Source organism: Aulonocara stuartgranti (assembly GCF_965226115.1).
Source record: "Aulonocara stuartgranti genome assembly, chromosome: 4".
Taxonomy (NCBI): Eukaryota; Metazoa; Chordata; class Actinopteri; order Cichliformes; family Cichlidae; genus Aulonocara; species Aulonocara stuartgranti.
This window is the reverse complement of record NC_138942.1, coordinates 11,289,669-11,315,067: the sequence shown is the minus strand read 5'-3', so window position 1 is coordinate 11,315,067 and position 25,399 is coordinate 11,289,669. Positions and strand designations below refer to the sequence as shown.

The 25,399-nt window shown below is 38.5% G+C and overlaps 2 protein-coding genes across 9 annotated transcripts; both read right to left on the bottom strand.

Annotated features, from left to right (window-relative positions):
- Nucleotides 1–6,311: 6,311 nt before the first annotated feature.
- On the bottom strand, nt 6,312–15,296 carry LOC309705373 (vascular cell adhesion protein 1-like). 2 transcript variants are annotated; one of them, XM_082531160.1, is made up of 6 exons: nt 11,811–15,296; nt 8,080–8,334; nt 7,716–7,970; nt 7,096–7,422; nt 6,656–6,919; nt 6,312–6,523 (listed from the first exon to the last, which is right to left on the bottom strand). In XM_082531160.1, exons 1-6 carry the CDS (start codon nt 11,899–11,901, stop codon nt 6,357–6,359), a joined length of 1,359 nt encoding a protein of 452 aa, XP_082387286.1. In that variant the 5' UTR covers nt 11,902–15,296; the 3' UTR covers nt 6,312–6,356. The 2 variants fall into 2 exon arrangements, with proteins under 2 accessions (XP_082387286.1, XP_082387287.1); XM_082531161.1 differs by lacking the exon at nt 11,811–15,296 and adding an exon at nt 10,630–10,772.
- A 99-nt stretch (nt 15,297–15,395) lies between these two features.
- LOC309705370 (intercellular adhesion molecule 1-like) lies at nt 15,396–24,363 on the bottom strand. Of its 7 annotated transcripts, none has more exons than XM_082531149.1 (9): nt 23,846–24,363; nt 19,137–19,288; nt 18,103–18,144; nt 17,726–17,983; nt 17,144–17,470; nt 16,807–17,046; nt 16,445–16,672; nt 16,053–16,316; nt 15,396–15,921 (listed from the first exon to the last, which is right to left on the bottom strand). In XM_082531149.1, the coding sequence occupies exons 2-9, from the start codon at nt 19,186–19,188 to the stop codon at nt 15,764–15,766; spliced, it is 1,569 nt and encodes a 522-aa protein (XP_082387275.1). In that variant the 5' UTR covers nt 19,189–19,288; nt 23,846–24,363; the 3' UTR covers nt 15,396–15,763. The 7 variants fall into 7 exon arrangements, with proteins under 7 accessions (XP_082387275.1, XP_082387279.1, XP_082387277.1 ...); XM_082531153.1 differs by having other exon boundaries at nt 17,726–17,980; XM_082531151.1 differs by lacking the exon at nt 23,846–24,363 and adding an exon at nt 23,600–23,829.
- Between the last annotated feature and the right edge of the window lie 1,036 nt (nt 24,364–25,399).

Genomic DNA, 25,399 nt, shown 5'->3' with positions numbered 1-25,399 from the left:
TTCTCACAACTTGCAACACACATGTAAATGACAGCATTGGTAGACGTGGCTCTTGTGACAGTGATAGTCATCTGGCGCCCCTCAGTGGTCTCTTTTGCATTCACAGCATCTATACAGATCCAGCTGATGTTAGAGGGAGGGTTGCCATCAGCATTGCAGCTTAGTGGAACATTCTCACACATTCTCAGGGTGTAAATAATCCCACTGGTTAACATTTAGTCACTTTGATCTCATAGGTTGACAGGTGAAAGAGAAAAGGACTGTCTGTGCAACCAAAGTTGTTTGAGCTCACAACACTTTAAGAATACATTAGTATTGGGTGGCAAGCTGATATCCAGAGTTCACTTAGTGGAAAATAAGGAGGAAATCTTACAAAGAACAACAGCAGTGTAAGGTGCTGAGGTTGCAGAAGGATGGACTGATAAGATCCGAAGCAGGTGCAGGAGGGATCTCTGGTGCTTTGGGTCCTAAGTGCAGCACAGCCTCACATCTGAAAACTAATCCAGGGTAATCTCTCTTGGGAATGAATCTTAAAACAGACGACACATTGACCGGATTTCCACAAGGGTCATTAATATTTTGTGTGTGCACAGTTTCATTGCCTCTTTACCACTTCACTGTGAGCTCCTTCACGGGAGCAACATTGGTGACATTGCATTTCAAATCATACTCTGTGCTCTCCGTCATTGGACTATGATCCATTGCAGAAATTGACGCAGTCTGAAGTTTTTGTAAATAAATTAAAGTAAAAATAAATGATGTCAATGAAGACACATTTTTAGTAATTTTGTCTTGATGTCTTTCCATCACCGCAGATGATTATAAATTCAACAGTCAACATGTGATTAAAATGTAACTTTAGTACAAGCCGTTTAACCTTGTGGTACCTGTTTAGAAATCACCACAATATTTATACATATTTCCCCGTTTTCAGATGCTCAAAAATAGTTGGACAAATCAATATCATTTTAAATATAAGAAATGTTATTTAATACCTGGATCCTATACAATCCTTTACACTATCGCAAGTCAAGACGTCATGGACATTAACAAATGTTATTTCTACCTTGAGTTTCTCTGCCAGGATGTTGAATAAGCTAATTCAGTTGCTGCTTGTTTGTGGCTCTCTGTGCATTCAGTTTTGTCTTCAGTAAATGAAAGTATGCTCTGTTGGATTGTACTAAGGTAACTGGCTTGGCCAATGAAGAATATCCAATTTCTTTAGCTTGAGAGACTGCTTTTGGTTAATGATCCATTTGCATTGTAAAGTGGTGTTGGATCAGGTTTGCATTCAGCATTTTGTCTGACTCTGAGCAGAGAGTATAGCCCTGTACACTTCAAAATTCATCCTGCTACTTCTATCAGCAGTCATCTCATCAATAAATACCAGTGGTCCGATTCCACTGGCAGCCATACATGCCTCCACCATGTTAAACAACATGCTTCGCATCATGAGTTGTTTTTCTCCTTCTCTACAGATTTATCTTCGTCCGTGTCAGAAGTTCACCTTGTTTATATCTGTCCAAGCTCTTTTAGATGCTTTCTGCCAAATCCAGTATTGCATATCAAATGCAAGTTGAACAGTTGAAATCAAGTCCAAATTGTTTATTTGCAAAATCCTAGGAGACAGGCATCACCTGACCATAAAACTACTTGTCATTCGATTGTCCTTTGAGCCTCAGAAAATGCTCTTAAACTGTCACGGTTCTGGGTCAGTTTGACCCAGTATTTTGAGTTATGTTTTGGTTTATTTTTCAATGATAGATTGTTCTTTATGTTTCTCTGGTGCTTTGTTGGGTTTTATGATGAATCTGCCTTTCAAGTTACTTTGGTGTGTTTGATTGTTTCCTTATTCTCTTAGTGCTTGTGATGATGATGATGATTATGATGATGTTCTACGTTCCAGCTTATTCTGGTTTATTCTTAGTTCTGCCCGTGTTAAGTCTGTGTTTCTTAGTCTGCATCCTTGTGTCTTATTTCCTGTTTTATTGTGAAAGTCTATGTCCTATGTTAGTGTGTGCCGCTTTGCTCCCCCTGTCTCGTTAGTCCAATTTCTCCCAGCTGTGTCTCCCTCCTGTTGCCCATTCCCTGATTACCACCCTGTGTATATTAGCCCTGTGTTTTCCTGTGCTCAGTGTCGCGTCGTACCTTCAACTAGCTGTGTGTTCTGCTGCTATGTGCCTAGTGTTTAGGCTCCTGCTGCAGTTTTGTATTTCTTTTCCAGTGTCTCAGTCCTTGGTTCCTCTGTTCAGACTTTTGTTTGTCTTTTGGTGAGTTTAGTTTGTTCGAGGCTTTTCCCAGCAATAAAGCTGCGCTTTAAGTCTCACTTCCGTGTCTGAGTTCTGCATTTTGGGTCCACCACTCCTGCTTGCCTGCCTGCCACACAGCGATTCATGACATAAACAACTAATGCAATAATTTTTTTTTTAAACCTCGTGACTTAAAGCTTAAACTTTAAGTCATGAGGTTTGGTGTTTTAAGCACTTCAATTGCATATTGATTATTTAATGTAAAATTGTGGTAAAATGATAGGATCATCAAAATGATGGCATAAAGAGACAAAGTCGCAATAACATTTATTTAATTATGTATGGAGTGACCTGTGTATATCGGACATTATGACATCAAAATGAGAAGAAGGCAGAGACAAATTAGTAGGCATACGTCAATGTGTAACTCTCCAAAACGTTATTGTTTTTTATTTCTACACAGTGGTACAAACACTTGAATGAGAGCAATTACAGGCTACTAATACCATCAAGAGTGAGCAATTAAAGTGACTATTCTAGCAATGAACATCATTCTACCAAAAATTGTATCAGTTCATTTGAGCAATGATGTAATCCATGTTTTCTGGAAATGTATACATAAAGATAAGCTGTGCAACACAATTGTACCTTTATCTTTGATAATATTACTCTGAAACCTTTGTTTTTCTTTTGGTTTCTGTACTTTATTTAAAAAAGACATCTTCATCCTCGTGGTTTCATGACTTTTAAATTCGTAGATCCTTCAAGTACATTTCTTACTGCAAAACGTACTTTATTTTCATTAAAATTAGAGGTTCTAGAGTTTTCTTTAATTTAAATGTTCTTCTAAATGAAGTGCCACAGGGCTGACCAAGAACAAAATAGGGGTGCACCACGGGAAATCTGAATATTTAATTTTTAATTAATTTGATTTTAGTTTTGATTTTTATTCTTGCTTCAGAGATTCTGGTTCTTGGTGTTGTTCAAACATACATCTGGTTTATTTATTTATTTTCATTAGTAATCTGTTCTTCTTATGTTCTGGGTTCTTGTTATTCCTCTAATCTTCTAACTTCATTTATCTCACCTTATAAGTTTATGTGTTACATTTAAGTTATTTATTATGGCACCTTGTGAGAGGTCATTTTGGTTCCTACCTGGTAATGTTTATGGTGGAATTGTTTGTAGAGTGTAACATCCACTGTGTGCCATGCGTGTCAGGGAGTGAACAGAGTAAAGTTCACAGTTTTGGTATTAAGATAGAAGAGACTGTAGCCTCCAATGCAGCCACAGCCCAGAGCTACCACAATTTATCCCCTCAGTCTTCCCTTTGGGGATTTTGTGTTGTACTTTGTGGAATTTTACAACCACACTAATTAAAGGGGCCACTTTTTGTTAAATCCTGCTTGTCTCCTAATTTTACTTTTGGGGTTTTATCCTGCAAATTGTGACAGATTTGTATAATCTGTCACAATTTGTATAAAGTAAGTGTGCTATGTAGAATGTCTGTGAAGGTTCTCAGTCATCCAGGTCATCGTAGTCCTTTGACTGCTATGTAGAATGTTACTTTTCAGAATGATATCTAGTATTGTAGGTGTGTTTTTCATCACAATTAGTAATCCATCCAAGTGACATCAAAGGGGAGCAATCATATATCAGTGGAGGGGTTATTCCGCTCTAACGCATAATAAAAAAAAAAAAAAAGCTGAATTGGTGATTCAAAATGGCCTGAATCTAGAGACTGAGCCATCTGTGACAGTCATCAAGAAAGGGTTCAATGAGACTTCATAAAGTATTACAGGACTCAGAGGAAGGCATCTCTTCTTCTTCAGAAGACTTAGGGACTTCCATCTGCCACTGAGGGTGCTTAAGAACTTCTACTCCTGCACCATCGAGAGCATCCTGACAGGAAACATCTGCACCTGGTTTGGGAACAGCACCAAGAAGGACAGACTAGATCTGCAAAGAGTGGTGCGCTCAACCAAACGCATCATTCGATCACAGTTTCCTGACCTGCTGTCCATCTACACCAGGGGTGCTCAATACGTCGATCGCGATCGACCAGTCGATCGCAAAGGTAGTATTGGTAGATCGCATGGCATTAAAAAAATAGATGCCAGCCTATCATCCATCCCGTCACTTGATTGATACAGGGAAGCCAGTCAGATGACATCAGATTTTTTCTGACGCTTAGGTCGCTGCGCATGCGCAAACAGCGGCGCGAAGTGTAGTAAAACTGACAAGCTAGTCAGCGAGTTAACTCCAATTTTTAGCTCTCGGTTTTTTCTCTTAAACCTGGCCGTCAGCAGCTACTGTCCGGACTATGCATCCCTGGCTGATTCAATTCAGTGCAAGTCATCAGAGTAAACTCAGGTAATGACAAAAAATTTACATAGTTAATTGTGTTGTGAAATATTGGATATGCATGTATATACATTGTAGATATAAAGAATCCTCAATATATTTATAAATAAGTATATGTTTTGGATTTTTGTAGTGGGTAGATCATTTTGACTTGGTCATTTTATAAGTAGCTCACATGCGGAAAAAGTGTGAGCACCCCTGATCTACACCAAGCGGTGCAAGAACAAAACCAGGAAGATTATGAAGGACCTCTCCCATCCCAACAATGGACTCTTTTCACTGTTGAGGTCTGGGAAGCGCTTCCGCTCCCCAAGGGCCAAAACAGAGAAAATGAGGGGGAGCTTCTTCCCCCAGGCTATTTGGGCCCTGAACCAAATGCAGGACTGGACTCTCATTCATCACGTCACTGTTTTTATTTGCACACTTCTTCCAATTTCTCTCTTAAATCATTATTTGCGCATTCTTTTTTTACTGTAAATTTCTAAGTTAAAATCTGTAAATTTTGTCATAATCTGTAAATCTGTAAATTCTTTACCGTCGTTTAATGGTCGGGCATTGCACAGAAACAAGCACTTCACCACTTGTCTGTGTATGGTTGTGTGTGTGGTAAATAAAATTTGAATTTGACTACAGGGTTCTTTTTTGTAACATTAGACACCAACTGGTGGCCCTTGAGTTTAAAAAAAAGCCATTTCTAAGTTGTTTTCAGTTTTTATATTATGACCGTTAATCTCATTCTTCCTCTTTTCTTCCTCTATTTAATATCATGCAAGCGAAGCAGATTATACTCTCACTGAAAGCTCTTTGCAAAAATCAATTTTCAGGCCAGTCAGATTATTCAGAAAGCAAAAAAAGCTTTTCCAAAGTTATCCCAGCAATTTGAAGGAAGGTCCTGTTGAATAGGATCCAAGCACAATATAACCACTGACTGCTCCAGCTTTGTCTTTCTTCAACACATATAGCTGATTAATTGTTTAATAACCATCACACTTAAGCAATTAATTATGCTTGCCAGCTTTTAGCCTGGTTTTTCCAAATATTTAACATGATGAAGGAAATCAGGTCAACGTAGCTTTCCTATCCACATCACTCTCAAAAATCGTAATAAGCCTTAAAGAGGAAGCGATCTGATCTCCACACAGGATGCCAGCCAGGAGGCTGTGCTGTAACCCGACAGCCTCCACTGGTTAAAATCATCCTATTGTTTAATCCGTGTTCTTCAATGAATTATGTTATAAAAAGTATTCTGTGGACTCTGGAAATCAGTGATTCCCTGGCAGAGAGTCCTGGACTAGCAGATAATCACCCTCTAATTCAGATCATTAATAATTCGCCTTTAAGTTCTGGCATATGACATAGACTACTTTGTTTAAATGCAGTAATACCTGTTAGGGCTACACTTGATATTTCACAATTAAAATGAACTGTGGGTCAAAAAACATAAAAACAATAAAAAAAAATTAATTCAAACATAAGACATAATATTGCTAAATGTTAATTGTTTTTACAGCAGTTTCATGCACTGTTTAGCAGACATATACATAACATTATTAACTCTAAAGCATAACCTTCTTATTATTTTAGATATTTCTGCTATTTGTTTTCTGGTATATGAAGTTGTTTAATTCAAGGAATTAATTTATGGAAAAATTAAATGTACATTTATACAATATTATAGGACAAATCATAAATTACATATGCAATTAAAATTTTACTTCATTTTTCATAATGCAGGGAAATATCCTAAGCATTACTACTGACTGTCAGAGGGACATCTGTGGCATTTGATACTATGTCAAAAGAAGAATGCCAATTTTTTCTCTTTCTATAGTAAATAAAGACCAGGAGGACGATGAGGCCAATGGCAAATACAGCGAGCAACACTCCAATGACTAGCAAAGGGACCTTATCTGTAAGATAAGCAAAATAAAAACAACATTAAAATAAGATCAGTTCTCAATGTCATATATTGTTCATTTTAAACATCAGTTATCACTTTTCTTTATACATTTCCATAACTGTTCTCCAAAAAGTAATCATACCTTTTATCACCAGTGAGACAAATCGTGTATTTCTCCCAGCTTCATTCTCAGCAACACAAATGTAAATGCCTGCATTGGCAGACGTGATTCCTGTGATACTGATAGTCTTCTGTTGTCCCTCAGTGGTCACGTTTGAATTCACAGCAGCTGTGTAGATCCATCTGATGTTTGAGGGTGGGTTACTGTCAGCACTACAGCTTAAAGTAACATTCTCACCCTGGAGCACTTCCTTGCTTTCATTTCCATTCTTGAACTCAGGGGCATCTGTGGAAGAAATACATGAGAGATTTAATAAGATAAAAATAGTATGCTTCAAACTTTACTTTCATCTAAAATTATTTATATTCAATATTGACAAATCATTTAAAAAGATCGTGTGATTCTGTTGCAGAGCTCTGAGGTGGAAAAAAAAACATGAAATACGTGGGTGGAAATCTTACAGAGGACAACAGCAGTGTAAGGTGGTGAGGATGTATTAGGGAGGAACTTTGGTCCTTTAGGTCCGAGATGCAGCTCAGCCTCACATCTAAAAGTTAATCCATTGTAATCTCTCTGAGTGGAGATTTTCAGGGTAGAAGATGCGTTTACTGGGATCGCAGTAGATTCATTAAACGTCTCTGTGAGCACAGTTTCATTGCCTCTGTACCACTTCACTGTGAGAATCTGTACAGGAGCAACACTGATGACATCACATTTCAGATCATGCTCTCTGCCCTCCACCATCGGAACATGACCCATGTCAGACACTGACACAAAGTCTGGAGTTTCTGTAAATAAAAAATTTTTATTTTTTGGTATTACTGATTTACAATGTAAAAACCAAATTTAATGTCTAACATTATTACATCAGTACAGGAAACATGCATTTCTAAAAGTGTTAGTTTGCAGGTGCCAGAGTCACATTTTGATTTCCACATAAGGAACATTTGAATTGGATCAATTAGAAGCTGCTTGATATTATCACGTCTAAGCATGTCTTTAATTATTGCTTTCTTGCATATGCATTTTTCAGTTCATGCAGGTCATAATACAGTAACACAGTCTGTGCACATGTACTTACTGTAAACAGCGATGAGTGGACTCACAGTACACTGGGATCCATCAACCAAAGTAGCATAGCAGGAAGGACTTGGAGTCCACTCTTCTAGTTTTTCAACCCTCCAAGTGACAACAGGAGGGCGTTCAAATCCTGTACCTCCAAATGGAGCCTCCCAGCCCATTCCTTCAACATCTGTGGCTGATGTGCTGCAGTTGATTAAAATTGGATCTCCAAATTTCACAACAATTTCAGAAGGTGTCAGTGTTAAAGGGCAACCTGCCATTAACAAGCACACATGTTAACATTTAAAACTGATTTTGGATATAAAAAGACATAAGTCCCTAAAAAAAAGGACAGTAGTTGTAAGGTAAACAGGGATGTGTACCTCTTGGTTCAGCATGAACATAGAATGTCTTAGTTATGTTTCCTAGAATACTGGGAGCTGTGCAGGTGCAGGTTGTGTTGCGGTTTACTAGGGTGATATTGAGACTGTTTGTGTTCTCCAACATATTTTCCCCATCACAAGTCCAGCCATAGACCGGAAGAGGGTTTCCCACAGCTTCACAGGTCAACATAATATTAGTGCCCTCACTTGAAGACATCACATGAGTTCTGTTTTTTGTCTTTGGTTCAAGAGCATCTGAAAAAAAGAAGAAAACAGAAGATTGTTATTTACACAGTTTTATATATATATATATATATATATATATATATATATATATATATATATATAGATAGATAGATAGATAGATAGATAGATAGATAGGGGTGCAACGATACACAAAATTCACGGTACGGTTCGATACTTTGGTGTCACGGGTCAATATTTTTTCGATACAAAAAAATGTTCATGCCTTTTTAATTTGTCATTTATTAAAATTATAAATATATATTTTAACTCAAAAGTACAGTTTTTAAATTTAATGTTGCTGAAACAAAAGTAATTAAAAAAATAAAATCTGATTGAGGAATCACTCATCTTTAAAAAGGAGAGTTTATTACAGAGAAATGGCTCTTTCCAAAATAAAAGCTATACTATACGCTTCTTCTGGGCTATATTCTCAGCAGCATATTGTAGCGGGTCAGGGCTGTTCGGGGTTCTGTTTGTACAGTTATGTTTTGTTTATGTTGCCATAGTGACGGGTGACGCCCTCTCGCTGCGACGGTGTGTCCTTCCGGGGTCAGAGGGCGCCCTGTGTGTTGTTGTTGTTGTTGCTGTGCGGTTGCCGCGCTGAGCAGTTAGCTAGCGGCAGTGTTCTTCTGCAGATGTCAATAAACGGCTGTGCTCCCTGGCTAGCTCACGGGAAGCAAGACCAAACGACACCTCCGTCTCCTCCTTGTCTGAGCTCGCCACATTGGTGTCAGAAGTGGGATGATGGTGGCACCCCATGTTCTGACCCGAGTGACTTTTCCCCCCGCCGGTCGTGACCGGCCGGTGCGCCAAAAGAAGGCACCTGGACGTTTGCAGGACTTTGTGTGGGGCAATGGGGTCGTCGGGGACGACTGACCCCTTAGGTGGGGGCTATGTAGCAGGTGAGGGCTGTTCGGGGTTCTGTTTGTACAGTTATGTTTTGTTTATGTTGCCATAGTGACGGGTGATGCCCTCTCGCTGCGACGGTGTGTCCTTCCAGGGTCAGAGGGCGCCCTGTGTGTTGTTGTTGTTGTTGTTGCTGTGCGGTTGCCGCGCTGAGCAGTTAGCTAGCGGCAGTGTTCTTCTGCAGATGTCAATAAACGGCTGTGCTCCCTGGCTAGCTCACGGGAAGCAAGACTAAACAACACCTCCGTCTCCTCCTTGTCTGAGCTCGCCACATTGGTGTCAGAAGTGGGATGATGGTGGCACCCCATGTTCTGACCCGAGTGACTTTTCCCCCGCCGGTCGTGACCGGCCGGTGCGCCAAAAGAAGGCACCTGGACATTTGCAAAGTGAAAGCAAAAAACAAGCGCAAATTCAAACGCAATTTTAATATGTCACATATTGACAGTGGCTCACCGATGCCAATGACATAATTATCCAGCTACATTTCCGAAAGAATGCAAAAACATTGACATATATTTTTCCTTCCTACAATAGCCTGACGGGCAGGGCAGAGATAGATTTTGGTAGCCCGACTGGAAAAATCGCTAGCCCCGGGACGTCGGGCTAGCGATTTTGCAAGCCTTGTATCTGATTGAGGAATCACTCATCTTTGAAAAAGAGAGTTTATTACAGAGAAATGTCTCTTTCCAAAATAAAAGCTATACTATACGCTTCTTCTGGGCTATATTCTCAGCAGCATATTGTAGCGGGTCAGGGCTGTTCGGGGTTCTGTTTGTACAGTTATGTTTTGTTTATGTTGCCATAGTGACGGGTGACGCCCTCTCGTTGCAATGGTGTGTCCTTCCGGGGTCAGAGGGCGCCCTGTGTGTTGTTGTTGCTGTGCGGTTGCCGCGCTGAGCAGTTAGCTAGCGGCAGTGTTCTTCTTCAGATGTCAATAAACGGCTGTGCTCCCTGGCTAGCTCACGGGAAGCAAGACCAAACGACACCTCCGTCTTCTCCTTGTCTGAGCTCGCCACAATATTAAACATATCAGGTCCCCATAAGGAGAATCATGTGCTAACAGCTGTCTAAATGACTCGGGTAAAGTTTGTAGCATGCATGCTTGTTGGTTTTGTCTGCTTCCACTTGTCTTTGCACTAGGATGATGTCGGCGTAAATGTGCAGTCATATTCGTTGTGTTCCCACTAGTGCTGTCAGCGTTAATCTCGTTGAAATGACGTTAACGCCACAACACGGCAAATCGCCATTAACGAGCTACCCCTGATCGCCTGTGCGTGGGGCTAGATGGCCAACACGTTAACGAGCTAACTGCGCTAACACACTAGTTCCCACCCATGTAATTGAGCATTGCGTGGCACATCCAACATACTGTTTTACTTTAGTCCATGACGCGCTTACCTTCAGGGTCATACGTCACATGCAAACCAAAATAATTCCAAACGCCAGATCTGAATGAGGGTGGGGGAGGTTCAATTTGCCATGTTGCAAGGAGAGCTTAACTTCTGTCTCGCTAGCTTGCCCTGCACTCTTCCTTCTGACGAGGCTGTCTGTGTTGAACGCTCAGTGGATCTGCGCTCGACAGTGCAGCCTAGGCAGAGTAGTCGAACGCAAATTCACTGAGCGCTCAACACAGACAGCCTCGTCAGAAGGAAAGTTGATAAAATAAATTACAAATTTTGTATTGTTCGATACATATGCGTACCGAACCGAAAGCACTATATCGAACGGTTCAATATCGATACGAGCATCGTTGCACCCCTAATATATATATATATATATATATATATATATATATAGATATATAGATATAGATCTATATCTATATCTATATATATATATATATATATATATATATATATATATACAGATATAGATATAGATATATGGCACCTAACTACACTGGTTTTGACATTGTTTTACTGACTCAAAATTGGAAAATTAAGTGAATGTTGTATTTTCCTAGAAACATTAGGATATTTACTTACAGTGGTCTGAAACACTGTGTGTTTGAGAAATGGCATGAAGTTTTGGTCCATGCAGTCCAAAGTCCAGCTGAGCTTCACATCTGAACTCAACTACATTTTTCTCTCTGGTTATGTTGACTCTCAGGATACTGGACTTATTTGTTGTGTTTTGTTATTGAAGGGTTGTGTGATGATCCTCTCATTGTTTTCGCGTCAGTTGCAGGTAAGTAACGCTACTGTAGCTCCTACTGGTCATAAAGTTTCCAGCGAGCAAAGTTTCAACCGACAGACCCATGAATTGTTGACCACCACACTCACTTTATTGATTGAGATCAGAAGTTTGTTCCGCAATAACACATACCTGTAACTCTTCCATCAATAATAATTTGAATGTTTTTGTCTTTTGTTCAAATCTCAGTATTTACAAATCATTCTTTTTATTTTTGCTTTTTCCAGTTACCTTTACTTGTAACTCATGGAGGCCATTGAAATTAAATTTCCAACAATAAACTAAGCGTGAAGTTAAAAGGGAAAGTTAAAAGTTTTGTCTCTAACCATTATTAAATAAATTAATACACAGTATGTCAGATCCACAGAGATGTCTTCAGCACTCACCACACAGTGAAAAGATGAGCATGAGGAAGCCCAGCATTGTGGCAGACAGCATGCAGGATGATGGAGGTGGATGGAGGAGATGAGGTGTCATTCAGGAACATCCAGAAAAAGTTCAGTTTCAGGATTTGCATTAGATGTTGTGAGGCACAGGAGTCAAAATTATCATTGAAGGTCCTCAGCTGATAATCATTAAAATGGCAGTTACGAAGTTATGAATGCACAGTTTTGCATTCATAGACACAGTTGTATATATATCCAACTACAATGAAACTAGTTGGATATATACAGGTCCAGTCTGACCTAGATCAGCCTCGGTGTACAAAGATTTGCAGCACCTGTAAAACAAGATCAAATTTGGAGCTTTCAGAAAAATGTAAGGCTTTCGTGTACAATTTGGGTCAGTTTAGAACATTTTGGGGAGTTTTATACTAGCAAATGTCAAAATGGGCCAAATTTCATTTGCTCTACCCATGATCTCTTGCAATGGTGTTGGACATTGCAAGATTAACAGTAACTCCAAAATGGGATGTTCGGGAATTATGGGAAGAGCGTCTTGAGTTTTCCTACTTTCTGACTCTCAGTATTAAAACTATTTATAAAATTAAGTTAATGTTCTGTTCAGCATGATAGGAAACCACTGGCCGGGCTAAAAACACTTTTTGTATTAAACAGAATGGAGGGATAAAGCACTTCTAAGTTTACTTGACATATTGTGAAAATTACACACTTTCTTTCACAGCTTGCACTGCTTTAAAAAATTGCATTTCTGATATACAGACAATTACTCACAAGCCAAGCAGCTGACAAACTCACCCAGTGATCTATGTCCAAATCAAATATTCAGCTTGTTGGTTAAACTGTCAGATTATTCCAAATACTTTTCCAAAGTTATCCCAAAAGGTCAAAATGTGAATACTTCTCTGCTCCACCTTTTCTTTTTGTGCATATATACTGAATCAGAATGCTCAAACTTTTAATTTGGGCTGTAATTCGTTAGTCTGGGTCTGGTTAATTAACATAAGGAAGGAAATATGGGATAAAAATAGGTTTCCTATCCACGCCACTCCCAGATCCTTATAAATCTTAAAGGAACATCACCCTAAACCACACAGAGACTAGCTAGGAGACTGTGCTTCATCCTGAATCCCTTAAATGGTTAAAGTGATACATTTATGCAAGAAGTGCATGTTCCACAGCCGACACACTCAGGGAATTCTGTGCTTCCCTAATTGACCATCTCACACTTCCCCACATGAATCCTGCCATGGAGTTTAAATTCCAACATTAAATAACTCTCTGACTGATGCTTGCAGACACTTACTGTGTGATTGAAACGATTAACCACTCAAAATTATTTTTTTACAGCTTCAAATAATCTACTTTATTTAACTTGTTTAGGTTGCAGTAATGCCATCCAACATACACATCCAACGTTTCAAGACTGAAAATCAGCTTTAAGGAAAAACAAGTAAACCATAAATGAAATGCAAGACAAATAGTTAGGTTACAAATGTCATTAAGCTGCAGTTCAGATGCAGCAAGTGTCCTAAGCATTTGCACTGATTGATGTCAAAGGGATCTCATAACCAACTGGCCGTTTGTCAGGAGAAACAGTGTAATGGCCATGTTTTTTCTACCATTTGTAAAAAGGCACCTCAAGGAAGATGAAGCCAACGACCAACAGAGCAAGCAAAGCCCACATGACTGGAAAAAGTCTAGCAGTAGTCTTATATTTTAAAAAAAAGTAAAGAAGGTAAATAAAGAAATATATATCATCTTAACATAAAATATATAAAACATGCATTCGTTTACCAATGTTTTAGTATTAAAATAGGTATGGCTGATGTGCTGCAGCTGAAACTGGATCTCCAGATCTCACAACAATTTCAGAAGGTACTAATTTTAGAGAGCAACCTGTCATTCACAAGCAAATATATTCAGTCAAATCATCTAAATAACCCACAAGCACATTAGATGTAAGCTAAACAGGGAAGTGTACCTCTTGGTTCAACATAAACGTGGATTGTCTCGGTTATGTTTCTCAGACAATTGGCAGTCTTGCAATTTACTCACATGCTATTGAGACTATTCGTGTTCTTTAATCTATGCTAACAATTTTAATTAAATATCTCTCTTTCTGTATAGACGACCAGGATGTTTACTTGCAGTCTGCTGAAACTCTGTGTGTTTGAGAAAAAACGTGACATTTTGGTCTGTATGGGCCAAAGTCCAGCTGAGCTTCACATATCACATCCCATCTCAACTAAATTTTTCTCTTCTGAGGTTGACTCAATAGAGGACTCATTTACTGGTGTTTTTATTGTGTCATTGAAAGATTCTGTCTGCATTTTTTACATTGTTTTTGTACCAGCTAACAGTCAGGTATTTGTCGGAGCAACAAATAGTGTTAATGATGTCACACTGCAGCCAATTCTGTGTTTCTTCTCCCATCACATTCACATGCTGTACAGAATCATCAGCTTCTGGATTCTCTGGCAAACAACATTAGATGAAAAACTTAGTTACTTATTTTAATAATTATTAACTTTCTCTTTGCACTGTATATATTTAAAATGAAACTTACTAAATACAATAACTTGAAAGTCCTTGCTGACTTCGTGAAACTCATTTAACTTTATTTTGCACTTGGCCTTCTCATTCCAGTCTGACAGTGGCACTGAGTGGGAGATAAACATTCCTTCATCTTCGATCTGAAAGATTTCATTTCCAACTGTCTAGTACATCCACTCATGTTCATCCAATGTGATGGTGCAGTTTACAGTGAGAGGTTTTCCTTCATATTCTGCTATAATCTCAGGTGGATCCAGAATAAAAAGGTTGTCCTTTGTTATGCATGTGCTGTAAGCATCTGTAAACCGCCAAGATCGATATTTTTATTTGGATACAAAAAGTAAGCTTTGCTCCCCTTTTATGGTTTACACCAGTAATGCATGTTTCTGATGTTTGAAGTGTAGCCCTTGTTCTCTGGTTTCAAGCAATAAACGTATAATGGACGTATCTGTGATTTGACACTCTATTGTTTCACTGTAAATAAATTAAAGAAATAACCCTACAATAATACATAAAGACAAAAAAAAACAAACATCTATCATATGACCCCCTATGAGCAAGCACTTTAGCAACAGAGTGAAGGAAAAAGTCCCTTTTAACATGAGGGGGAGCAGCCCAAGCAGAGAAGCCCAGACCTCCTTCTCCTCGGCCACCTCCTCCAGCTTGTCCAGTGGAACACCAAGGCGTTCCCAGGCCACCCAAGAGATATAATCTCTCCAGCGTGTCCTGGGTCTGCCCCAGGGCCTCCCAGTGGGACATACCTGGAATACCTCACCCATGAGGCATCTTTCTCAGATCCCCGAACCACCTCAACTGGCTCACTCAGCTCTCTCTTCACCACAACAGACCGGTACAGCATCCGCATCACTGCAGCCAAAGCACCAATCCATCTGTCGATCTCCCGCTCCCTTCTCCCGTCACTCGTGAACAAGACCCCGAGATACTTAAATTCTAATATTTAACAACTAAAAAGAAGCTGCCTTGTGAGGAAAGTGAAAAAGAAATAAAAAATAATACATGAAAACAGATTTTAATCCAAATAGAGGACACAACATGGGTTACTGTTAACAGTTTCCTGCTTCATAGCACTGGATAACACAGTATTTTTGCATCACAAGTATAACCTTTTTATTGTTTTGCACATTTATACTGTTTTCAGGTCTATGAAGTTTAGAAATGGATCATAATCCATTTATGTGTAAATATGCTTTTCATTTTCTAGCTTTTAATGAATCAATGACTCATATATAAATATGTAACTTGAAATTCAATAATGTAATTAATCTGTAAAATACTAACAAATCTAAATTGTATTAATGAGTTTGACACGCAGAACAGAATGCAGCAAAGATCCTACGCATTGCCATTGGCTTGTGCAAAAGTCAAATGGCTATATTAGACATTTGGCACACCGGAACAAAATTGTATTGTCCACGTTTTTTCTGCCTGTTGTGAAAATAGACCACGAGGAGGGTAAGACCGATGATCAATAGAGTGAGAAAAGCCCAAATAGCTGGAAAGAGGACTTTACTGGTATTGCCTGTAAGACCAACAAAATAAAACAACATGTGACTTCTGTTTAATACATCATGCCATGCATTGTTGAAATTAAACATCAGTAATTTTTTCCTACATTTCCATAACTGTTCTGCACAGAGTCAGTAATCATACCTTTTATCATCAGTGTGACGAATCGTGTATTTCTCCCAACTTTATTCTCTGCAACACAAATGTAAAAACCAGCATTGGTAGACGTGGCTCTAGTGATAGTGATTATCTTCTGGTGCCCCTCAGTGGTCACATTTGAATTCACAGCAGGTGTGTAAACCCATCTGATGTTTGAAGGTGGGTTACTGTCAGCACTACAACTTAAAGTAACATCTTCACCCTGGAGCACCTGCTTGCTTTCATTTCCATTCTTGAACTCAGGAGAATCTGGAAAAAATACAAAATTTTGAAAGTAAGTAATGTCCTTCAAAATATATTATCATCTCAAAAATTATATATTTTCACTGTGGAGAAATCATAAAAAGACAATATAATTCTGAAAATTTTAAACTTACACAAAATTTCAAGATACAGTGTGTGTTCAGCTGTTCCATGTGTGTTGTGTGCATTAAGCAAGTATTTTCCACTATCATTCTTTTTCCAGCGCTGTGGGGAAACCATCTGTTTGCCATCTTTAAACCAGGTGAGGGTGGGTGTAGGTAATCCTACTGGTTCACAGATACTTTGATGTTTATCATTCACTGTGATTTCATAGTGCTCTTTGCAGGTGAAAGAAGGACTGTCTGTAAAAATGGTATCAGATTCATTTAAATAAATAAGTAAATAACTGAAAACAAAATATTATCTTGTCAATACTTTAGTGTGTTTTATCATTATTCGGCTAAAATATAAAATGACCCAGGTCTGATGCACTCACATTCCACTGTGATATGAACTGAGGTGTTGCTTCTGCCACGACTGTTTTGAACTACAGCCGTGTACTTTCCTGAGTCAGTCCTGGTCAGTGACCTCGATGGATTGATGAGTTTCTCCTCATAGAACCACTGAACAGTGGGAAAAGGGTTCCCATCAGGCTGACAGGATAACATGTCAATGCTGAAGGCAGCACTTTCATTAACAGTGACGTGGTCTGGACAAGATTCCATGAATGGTTTATCTAGGAAGGAATATCAACATAGATTAATTTATATTTCATAGATCACAGAGCTGTGTCTTAGATTAAAAAATATGAAGTAAATTGGTGGGAATCTTACAAAGAACAACAGCAGTGTAAGGTGGTGAGGTTACATTAGGGGGGAACTTTGGTCCTTTGGGTCCGAGGTGCAGCTCAGCCTCACATCTAAAAGTTAATCCATTGTAATCTCTCTGAGTGGAGATTCTCAGGGTAGAAGATGCGTTTACTGGAGTCATAGTGGAGTCATTAAACATCTGTGTGAGCACAGTTTCATTGCCTCTGTACCACGTCACTGTGAGATTTTGAACAGGAGCCACATTGATGACATCACACTTCAGATCATACTCTCTGCCCTCCACCATTGAACCATGACCCATGTCAGACACTGACACAGAGTCTGGAGTTTCTGTAAACAAATCAAAGTGGGGAAAAGAACAATCAAATATAAGCATACAGAAAATATGCATTATTTCACACATGATGTTGCTGGTTGCAAATAGATTTTCATTTTGACTAAAACGTACTAACAATTGAATCAGAGTAATTAGAGGATAATAGATACCTGCTGAGCATTATAAGTGAAATCACTGTTGTATTATAATACAAATATCAGTTCATGTAGTTTATAACACAATAAAACAGTGTGTGCACATGTACTTACTATAAACAGTGATGAGTGGACTCACAGTACACTGGATTCCATCATTTAGAGTAACATAGCAAAAAGGATTTGGACTCCACTCTTCCACTTTGTCAACCCTCCAAGTGACAACAGGAGGACGCTCAAATCCTGTACCTCCAAATGGAGCCTCCCAGCCCATCCCTTCAACATCTGTGGCTGATGTGCTGCAGTTGATTAAAACTGGATCTCCAAATCTCACAACCATTTCAGAAGGTGTCAGTGTTAAAGGGCAACCTGCTATTCACAAAGAAATGTTTTCAGTCACAACAGTCAACAGTATGTGACTATGTCTAGCCTGTTTCAGTTTAAGCGTTGTTTTCATTAAGTTGCATGATCAAAAGAATGTTTTGTCTCACTCTCATTTCTTTTTGTTGCATGTTGAAGCTGTGGTTGGAGCCCTGTTAAGATTGAACCATGCAAAATATGATTTTTTGCCATTTTTCAAGTGGTCTTAAACTACATGAAACAGAACAAAAAACTAAATCAAAAAACAAGTTCAAACTACAGAACTCACTAAGTGCCCAAGACACTAGGGGAAGAAGATCAGGAAACAGAATAACACCCAGGAACTACTCTGATGAAGATCAAAGGGAGACTGAGACAATATAGACACAAGAGAGTTATTAGGGGAAGCGGAGACTAATAGGAAACACTCAGGAACTCAGGAATAGCGTGGCGAGTAAACTCATCACAACTCACAAGAGACAAGAGAGTATCACAATAAAACAGGAATTGAACAAACACAAAGACCTACTGATACAAACCTGATTCAGAAAAAGAGCAAACACAGAGACAAAATGCTGTTTAATCACAGAGACAAGACGAACAGCTTGTGGACAAGAGAGGAAACTTGCACTAATACAAAAGAGCTAAGCTAATTCAGAAGCATTAAGGAAATGACATTAAATTAAATACCATAGAACTAGAACATAAATTATTAATTATTTACCCAAAAGTAAATCAAAAACCACCAAAACTCAAAACACATCACCCAAGATCCTAGCAACAAAGTTTTGTAAATGGTGCTAGATTCTGATGATTTACTGATGATGTTTCAACCATAAATAACACTTTTAACTTGAAAATGTTAAATGTTAAAAATCCAGATGTTATATCAGTGACAAGTTTCATCTTTTTTATTTTAATTTGAATCTCATTAAAAGGGAAGCATTTACAAAGCACCATTATTTTCAGTTTGTCGTTACCCTCGCTGCTGACATGTGGAGATTGTGGCCATTGAAACTAAATGCAAGCCATAAACTGAAAGTGAAGTTAAAAAAGAAAGTAAAATGTTTTGTTCTTAACTGCCAAATGAAATACTATCCAACCTATCCTTTCCCACCTGCATTACACAGCCAGTTTATGACACATAGAGCTCTTAAGCACTCACCACACACTGAAAAGATGAGCATGGGGAAGCCCAGCATCCAGACAAGCAGCATGTTTAGTCAGCATACAGGATGAAGCAGATGGATGGAGGAGGTGAAGACTGTTTCAGGATTGCCCAGCAGAAGTTCAGTTTCAGGATTTGCATTAGATATCCTGCAGTACAGGATTCAACGTTATCTTTACAGGTCCCCAAATAGCTCGTCTTAATTGATTATCCTACAATCACATTTTTACAACATTTGTCATTGTCTAAAAACTTAAATATCTGGCCAATTACAACTATGACAAGTACAGTAATCCATGTCATCAATAGTGGGCAAATATTTGTCCAACTTATCTTTTTAAATAATAGTAGATATAATACAATATGTTTTTTTAGTTGTTGTTTTTTAATTAGGTTGTTTACATCTATATGTAAGACACATGGAAGAGAAAATAATTGTAAAGCTCAAGATTCAGACAAAATCTAAACATTGAAAAATGTGTCCAGGATTAACTTTAAAAAGCTTCACTTTCCACAAAAGCAACATGTTAGTAATTTAAAAAAAAACACTCTTTGTTTCAACTACTAAATGTTAAAGAAAAAACTGGGAAAACACAGGGCGCTAACTGTGAACGCAAAGTTCTGCAAACACAAGAGAGTTTCTACGCATTCATTCCTTGCCAGAAGACCTCTGGTGTTAACACAGATTCTATAAAAGATTGATGCAGCCACCAAGCCTGTCATGAAGACTCGAGTTGATAACACTTTGCACACACTCCTGTGTTGCTTTTGTTGATATGGATGAATCACATGCTCCACATGAGAGACGTGCAGCTACTTTGACTGAGCTAATGCTTGAAGTTGATTGTGGTGGTGGATACTATGTACACTCTGTCAGGACAAGGGGTGAGAGAATTTGTTACTTTTTCACTTACAATACATGTAATAATTAATTAATGTAAATATAACTTTAAGCGTGCATTTTTTGCTTTCTGCCTGCTGCCAAGAAAAGTTTATCAGCACTTATGGTCCTACCAGTGGAAACTAACCACTGGTAACACAAATGACCTACTTTTGGAGGAGGAAAGAAAATGTACAGCACACACCAGGTTAGTTCATTATGACATTTATAAAGAGAAACTTCACAATTATAATTTACAACTGAGGAATGCAAGGAGGTCCTACTTCTCTGACATCATCACTAAAAACAGCCATAATGCTCGGGTCTTATTTTCTACAGTTGACAGGCTAACAAACCCTCCTGTGTCAGTGGCAGCTGAACTTCATTCAACCATGGCCTGCAATGACTTTGCCAAATTCTTCACTGAAAAAATCCAAAAAATTAGACAAGCAATTGGTACATCAACAGCAGATCCAGGATATGTACTGTGTCCACCAAAAAACTGTTTAAACACCATGAAACAGTTTCAACCTATTAACAGCAAAGACCTGGAGGACATCTTAGGTCAACTGAACTCCTCCTCCTGCTGTTTAGATGTCCTGCCAACAAGTTTTTTCAAAAAGGTCTCAAAGACTTTAGAGTCAGACCTGTTACAGATCGTCAACTTTTCTTTATTATCAGGTGTGTTTCCAGAATCACTAAAAACTGCTGTAATCAAACCTATACTGAAAAAGGACAATCTTGACAAGACACAAATGAACAACTACAGGCCGATCTCAAATCTCCCGTTTTTAAGTAAGATCATTGAAAAAGCAGTTTCTCAACAGCTCAGTTACTTCTTAAAACAGAATAACTGCTACGATGCCTTCCAGTCAGGTTTTAGACAGAACCACAGCACTGAAACCGCTCTGACCAAAGTGTTTAATGACATATGTCTGAATACAGACAGTGGAAAAATGTCAGTCCTAGTTTTACTGGATCTCAGTGCAGCATTTGATACAGTTGACCACAACATATTACTCAAACGACTGGAGAACTGGACAGGTCTTTCAGGAACTGTACTAAACTGGTTCAAAACATACGTAGAAAACAGGAAATACTTTGTATCAATAGGTAACTTCACATCTGAGCAGACAAGTATCACATGTGGAGTTCCCCAAGGTTCCATCTTGGGACCCCTTCTGTTTAACATCTACATGCTCCCACTGGCACAGATTATAAACAACAACAAAATAAACTATCACAGCTATGCAGATGACACACAAATATATATCACAATGTCACCAGGAGACCGAGGCCCTGTACAGGCTCTTGGTAAATGCATTGAGGAAATCAATGACTGGTTGTGCCACAATTTTCTCCAGCTAAACAAAAACAAAACTGAGGTAATAGTCTTTGGCGCCAAAGAAAAACGATTACAGGTCACCAGAGAACTTCAATCTATACATCTAAAAACCACAAACCAGGCGAGAAATTTGGGTGTAGTGATGGATGCAGACCTAAACTTAGAAAAACACATTAAGACAATAACAAAGTCAGCTTACTATCACCTCAAGAATATTTCAAGGATAAAAGCTCTGATGTCTCAACAGGACCTGGAAAAACTAGTCCATGCATTCATCTTTAGTAGGCTTGATTACTGTAACAGCATCTTTACAGGTCTACCTAAAAAATCAGTCAGACAACTACAGCTCATTCAGAACTCTGCTGCTCGAGTCCTCACTAAGACCAAAAAAGTGGACCACATCAGTCCAGCTCTGAGGTCCTTACACTGGCTGCCTGTCCGTCAGAGGATAGACTTTAAAGTTCTGATGCTGGCCTATAAAGCTCTGAATGGTTTAGGACCAAAATACATCAATGACCTCCTGACCCAGTATGAACCATCCAGATCCCTCAGGTCATCTGGATCCGGTCTTTTATCAGTTCCCAGAGTCAGAACCAGACACGGAGAAGCTGCATTCAGCTTTTATGCTCCTTATATCTGGAACAAACTCCCAGAAAGCCTCAGATCAGCTGAAACACTCAGTTTATTTAAATCCAGGTTGAAGACTCACCTGTTCTCAGCTGCATTTGAATAAAGCACCAAATCCACACTTTAAGCTTAAATTTCAAAACTTACATTTAACTACTGATTTTATCTACTGTTCTGATTTTATCTGTTTTGATTTGATATACTGTTGTTTGTTTGTTTGTTAATTAGTTAGTTAGTTTATTTGCTTGTTTTAATCAATTTTAAATCATGCTTTTTATTTGTTCTTGTTTCTAATGTCTCTGTAAAGCACTTTGAATCACCTTGTTGTTGAATTGTGCTATACAAATAAACTTGCCTTGCCTTGCCTTGCCTTAGTTATAGTTGACTGAAACTTCATCTGCTGCACCTCACATATTTCTATGAGATGGTGACTTTGAGCAACAGTGCTGCAAGGGCAAATTTAGAAACAATGTTTTAATTTAAGTATAGCTAATACCCACACATGCTCTTCTTGTGTGAGGAGTGACATGTTGAGATGCTGCAAAATTTTCACTTTCCCTATGACACACAAAGATCCCCTAGTTTGAACATTGCTGGATTTTTATGTGAAACATAATAGGAAATTTTAGGATTCTGATTTCCTCTGTTTTAAGTTGATTTGGCTGAGTGGAAGGCTCTACATGTTTTATCTTATAGATATATTCATCTGTACAAGTTATCTTTGGAATGTTCTGACTGTAATCTGTGACCATGATGGGTAGATAATGTGTTTCTATGCTTCTACGCTTGTTGTCATTCTTTGTCAAAAGCCATGCAGACTGCTGTTGTACTCTGTACTGTTGTTTGACCCCTTTGCAAAGACAAATTAAAACCTCACAAAGACAAGCTGTTTGTGTAGATCAGTTTCTTTCAGATTTCCATAACACCACTGAACTTGACACCCTTGGACCTTTGGCTGTGCATAGCTCTGTCCATAAAAATTACAAATAGAATGGTTGATAAATGGCCGCCCTGGCAGAGTTAATTCATGTGTTTGGAATTATAGTTATAAAATTTAAACAAGATCTATATTATTAAAAGAATGAACAGACTGTTTTTGGGTTTTTTTGCTTTGTTTTTTGGTGCTGTTAGGCTCCGTCTTATTACAAATTTGTTATACAGGGCATTAACTGTGAACAGTTTTTGTCTTGAATAACTTTTGCAAAGTAGACAAAAAATTCGTTTGACTTTTTACTCAAGTTAGAACCTTACTGAACGACCTTTATGGTGCCAGAGATTGTCATGATCGTGTAATTTTAATAGTTTTTAAAATTTAGCAGTTGTGGTTCTGATTTCTATTCTTTTATCAGGTTTTCTGGTTCCTACTGTTGTTTACTGTGTAACTTTCATTCTTTTTCATTGGTATTCTGTTCCTCTTCTGTTCTATATTCTGTTAGTACTAGTTCTCTCAGTCTTCCCTCTGTGTGGTAAATGTCCTTTGAATTTAGCTTGATATTCAGTAATGTACAAAATACTAAGAAACTAAAACTTTAAACTAAATGTTAAAGAGTACAGAGTATAATGCCTGCATTCAAAATATATTAAAGTAAAAGCAGAAAGTAGCAATACAATACGTAAATGTTAGGCGATGTACTCATCTGCATTCGGAATGGTCCTGTCTCAGCTGTCCTCCAATGGTGTCAGGCATTAAACAGTACTAACAAAACTATATTACTACTTTAAGGCACTTCTAAGTTGGTTTCACTTTTCATATCGTGACTATTAGCTTCTCACTTCTTTCCTCACCTTGCAGAAAATGTATGTTAATGACACTGACAATATCATACATACAAACGAGGCAGATGATAGACTCACCCAAAGCTCTGTGTCCAAATCAACGGTCACTTATTTGGCCGAACTTTCAGATTATTTCTCTCACACAAAAAAAGAAAGAAAAAAACCTCTCCAAAGTTATCCCAACAGCTTGGAGGACGCCCCAAGGGAGTACAATCTCAGCATGATGTAAACCTGCTCCGGCGTTTCTTTCTTCAGTTCAAACTCGAAATCAACACCATGAACATTTAACTCGGGCAGTTCTTGTTCTTCCAAAAAAATTTTACATTGCGACAAAAACAGGAACAAACTAGTTTTCGCATCCCCGTCAAGCGAAAATACTACTAGTCTGTGTCGCATCTTGATAAGCCTGCACTGGTCAAAGTTGTACTTCTGCATTGATAGTGTACTTCTTTAATCTGGTGTATAAAAAGCATTCCCCGAGATACAAGCTCCGGAAATTCTGATTCTGTGCTTTGCTTGGGTTTTATATTGCATGGGCTGTGATTTTAATCTGTGGCTGTATTCTTTCTTGATGCATGTTTTTGTTGTAAAAGTCGAGTTTTACTTACAGCTGAGCGAGTTCATGTCCTTGAAGGACACTGTCGTCAGCCAATCAGGACAGGGAGCCACCAGGAAGGGACCAATGAAGTGGTCTGGTGGGAGGGACAGAGACACGGTGCAGAGAGACCTTGCTGTGGGGCAGGAGGAGAGGTGGGGAGGTTCTCGTCCAGCCTTGTGAGGTGAACGACTGGAACTGCTAGAGACGGAGAAATACAGAAGTGAAAAACGAGCGGAACTACGAGAGAATCGGTTGCGGATAGAGTTAAGATCTGTGCTCAACTATTAATGTTCTTATAAGGAAATGAAATCCAAATTTGGTAATTCGGAGCAAATGACTGCCGGTTGTTCATCCTTTGCACAGGGGATCAGCGCCCAGCACGCTATAGATTGAAAAACACAGGTTAGTGCATTCCAACTCGGGAGGGATCTGATCCTCCAAATTTCTTGTGGACCTGATCAGTGAATTTTGATTGCACTTTAAGCTTTGTGTTAGGGAGCCTCTGAGTATAAAGACTTTTTGTTCAGTCAATTGAGACCCATAGCTTTGGGTTTTGCTTTTTCTTGTGATTTTTAATGCTTAATAAAGTTTTTCAAATGTTGTATTGTTGCAAATAAATTATTTTTAGATTTACTAATGAGAGTCTTTGTTATTCAAGGTACTCTTTCGTGATAATCAAAACCCAAGGCTCGGACTGAAGCAAACATTATGCTCCTTTAGCATAATGGATATTAACTAAAACATAGTTCTTTATCCTTCACTGTCTGAAAAACCTCTGAACTACTGGCATGTATTGGTCATTGTAAAATAGTCTGTTTGGTCACAATTCACCTGTAATGACTTGTTAAAGGCCTTTAAAAGGAAAAAGAAAACACATATCCTCATCTTGTTTATTTAAGTATTTATTTAATTAACTGAAAATAAAACCTAAGGAAACCATCACTTTACACTCTGACTAATACTGGGCGACACCCACCTTTTTGAATCAAATCATTAAAGATCCATAATTAAGTTCTGATGCATGAAAATAGGAT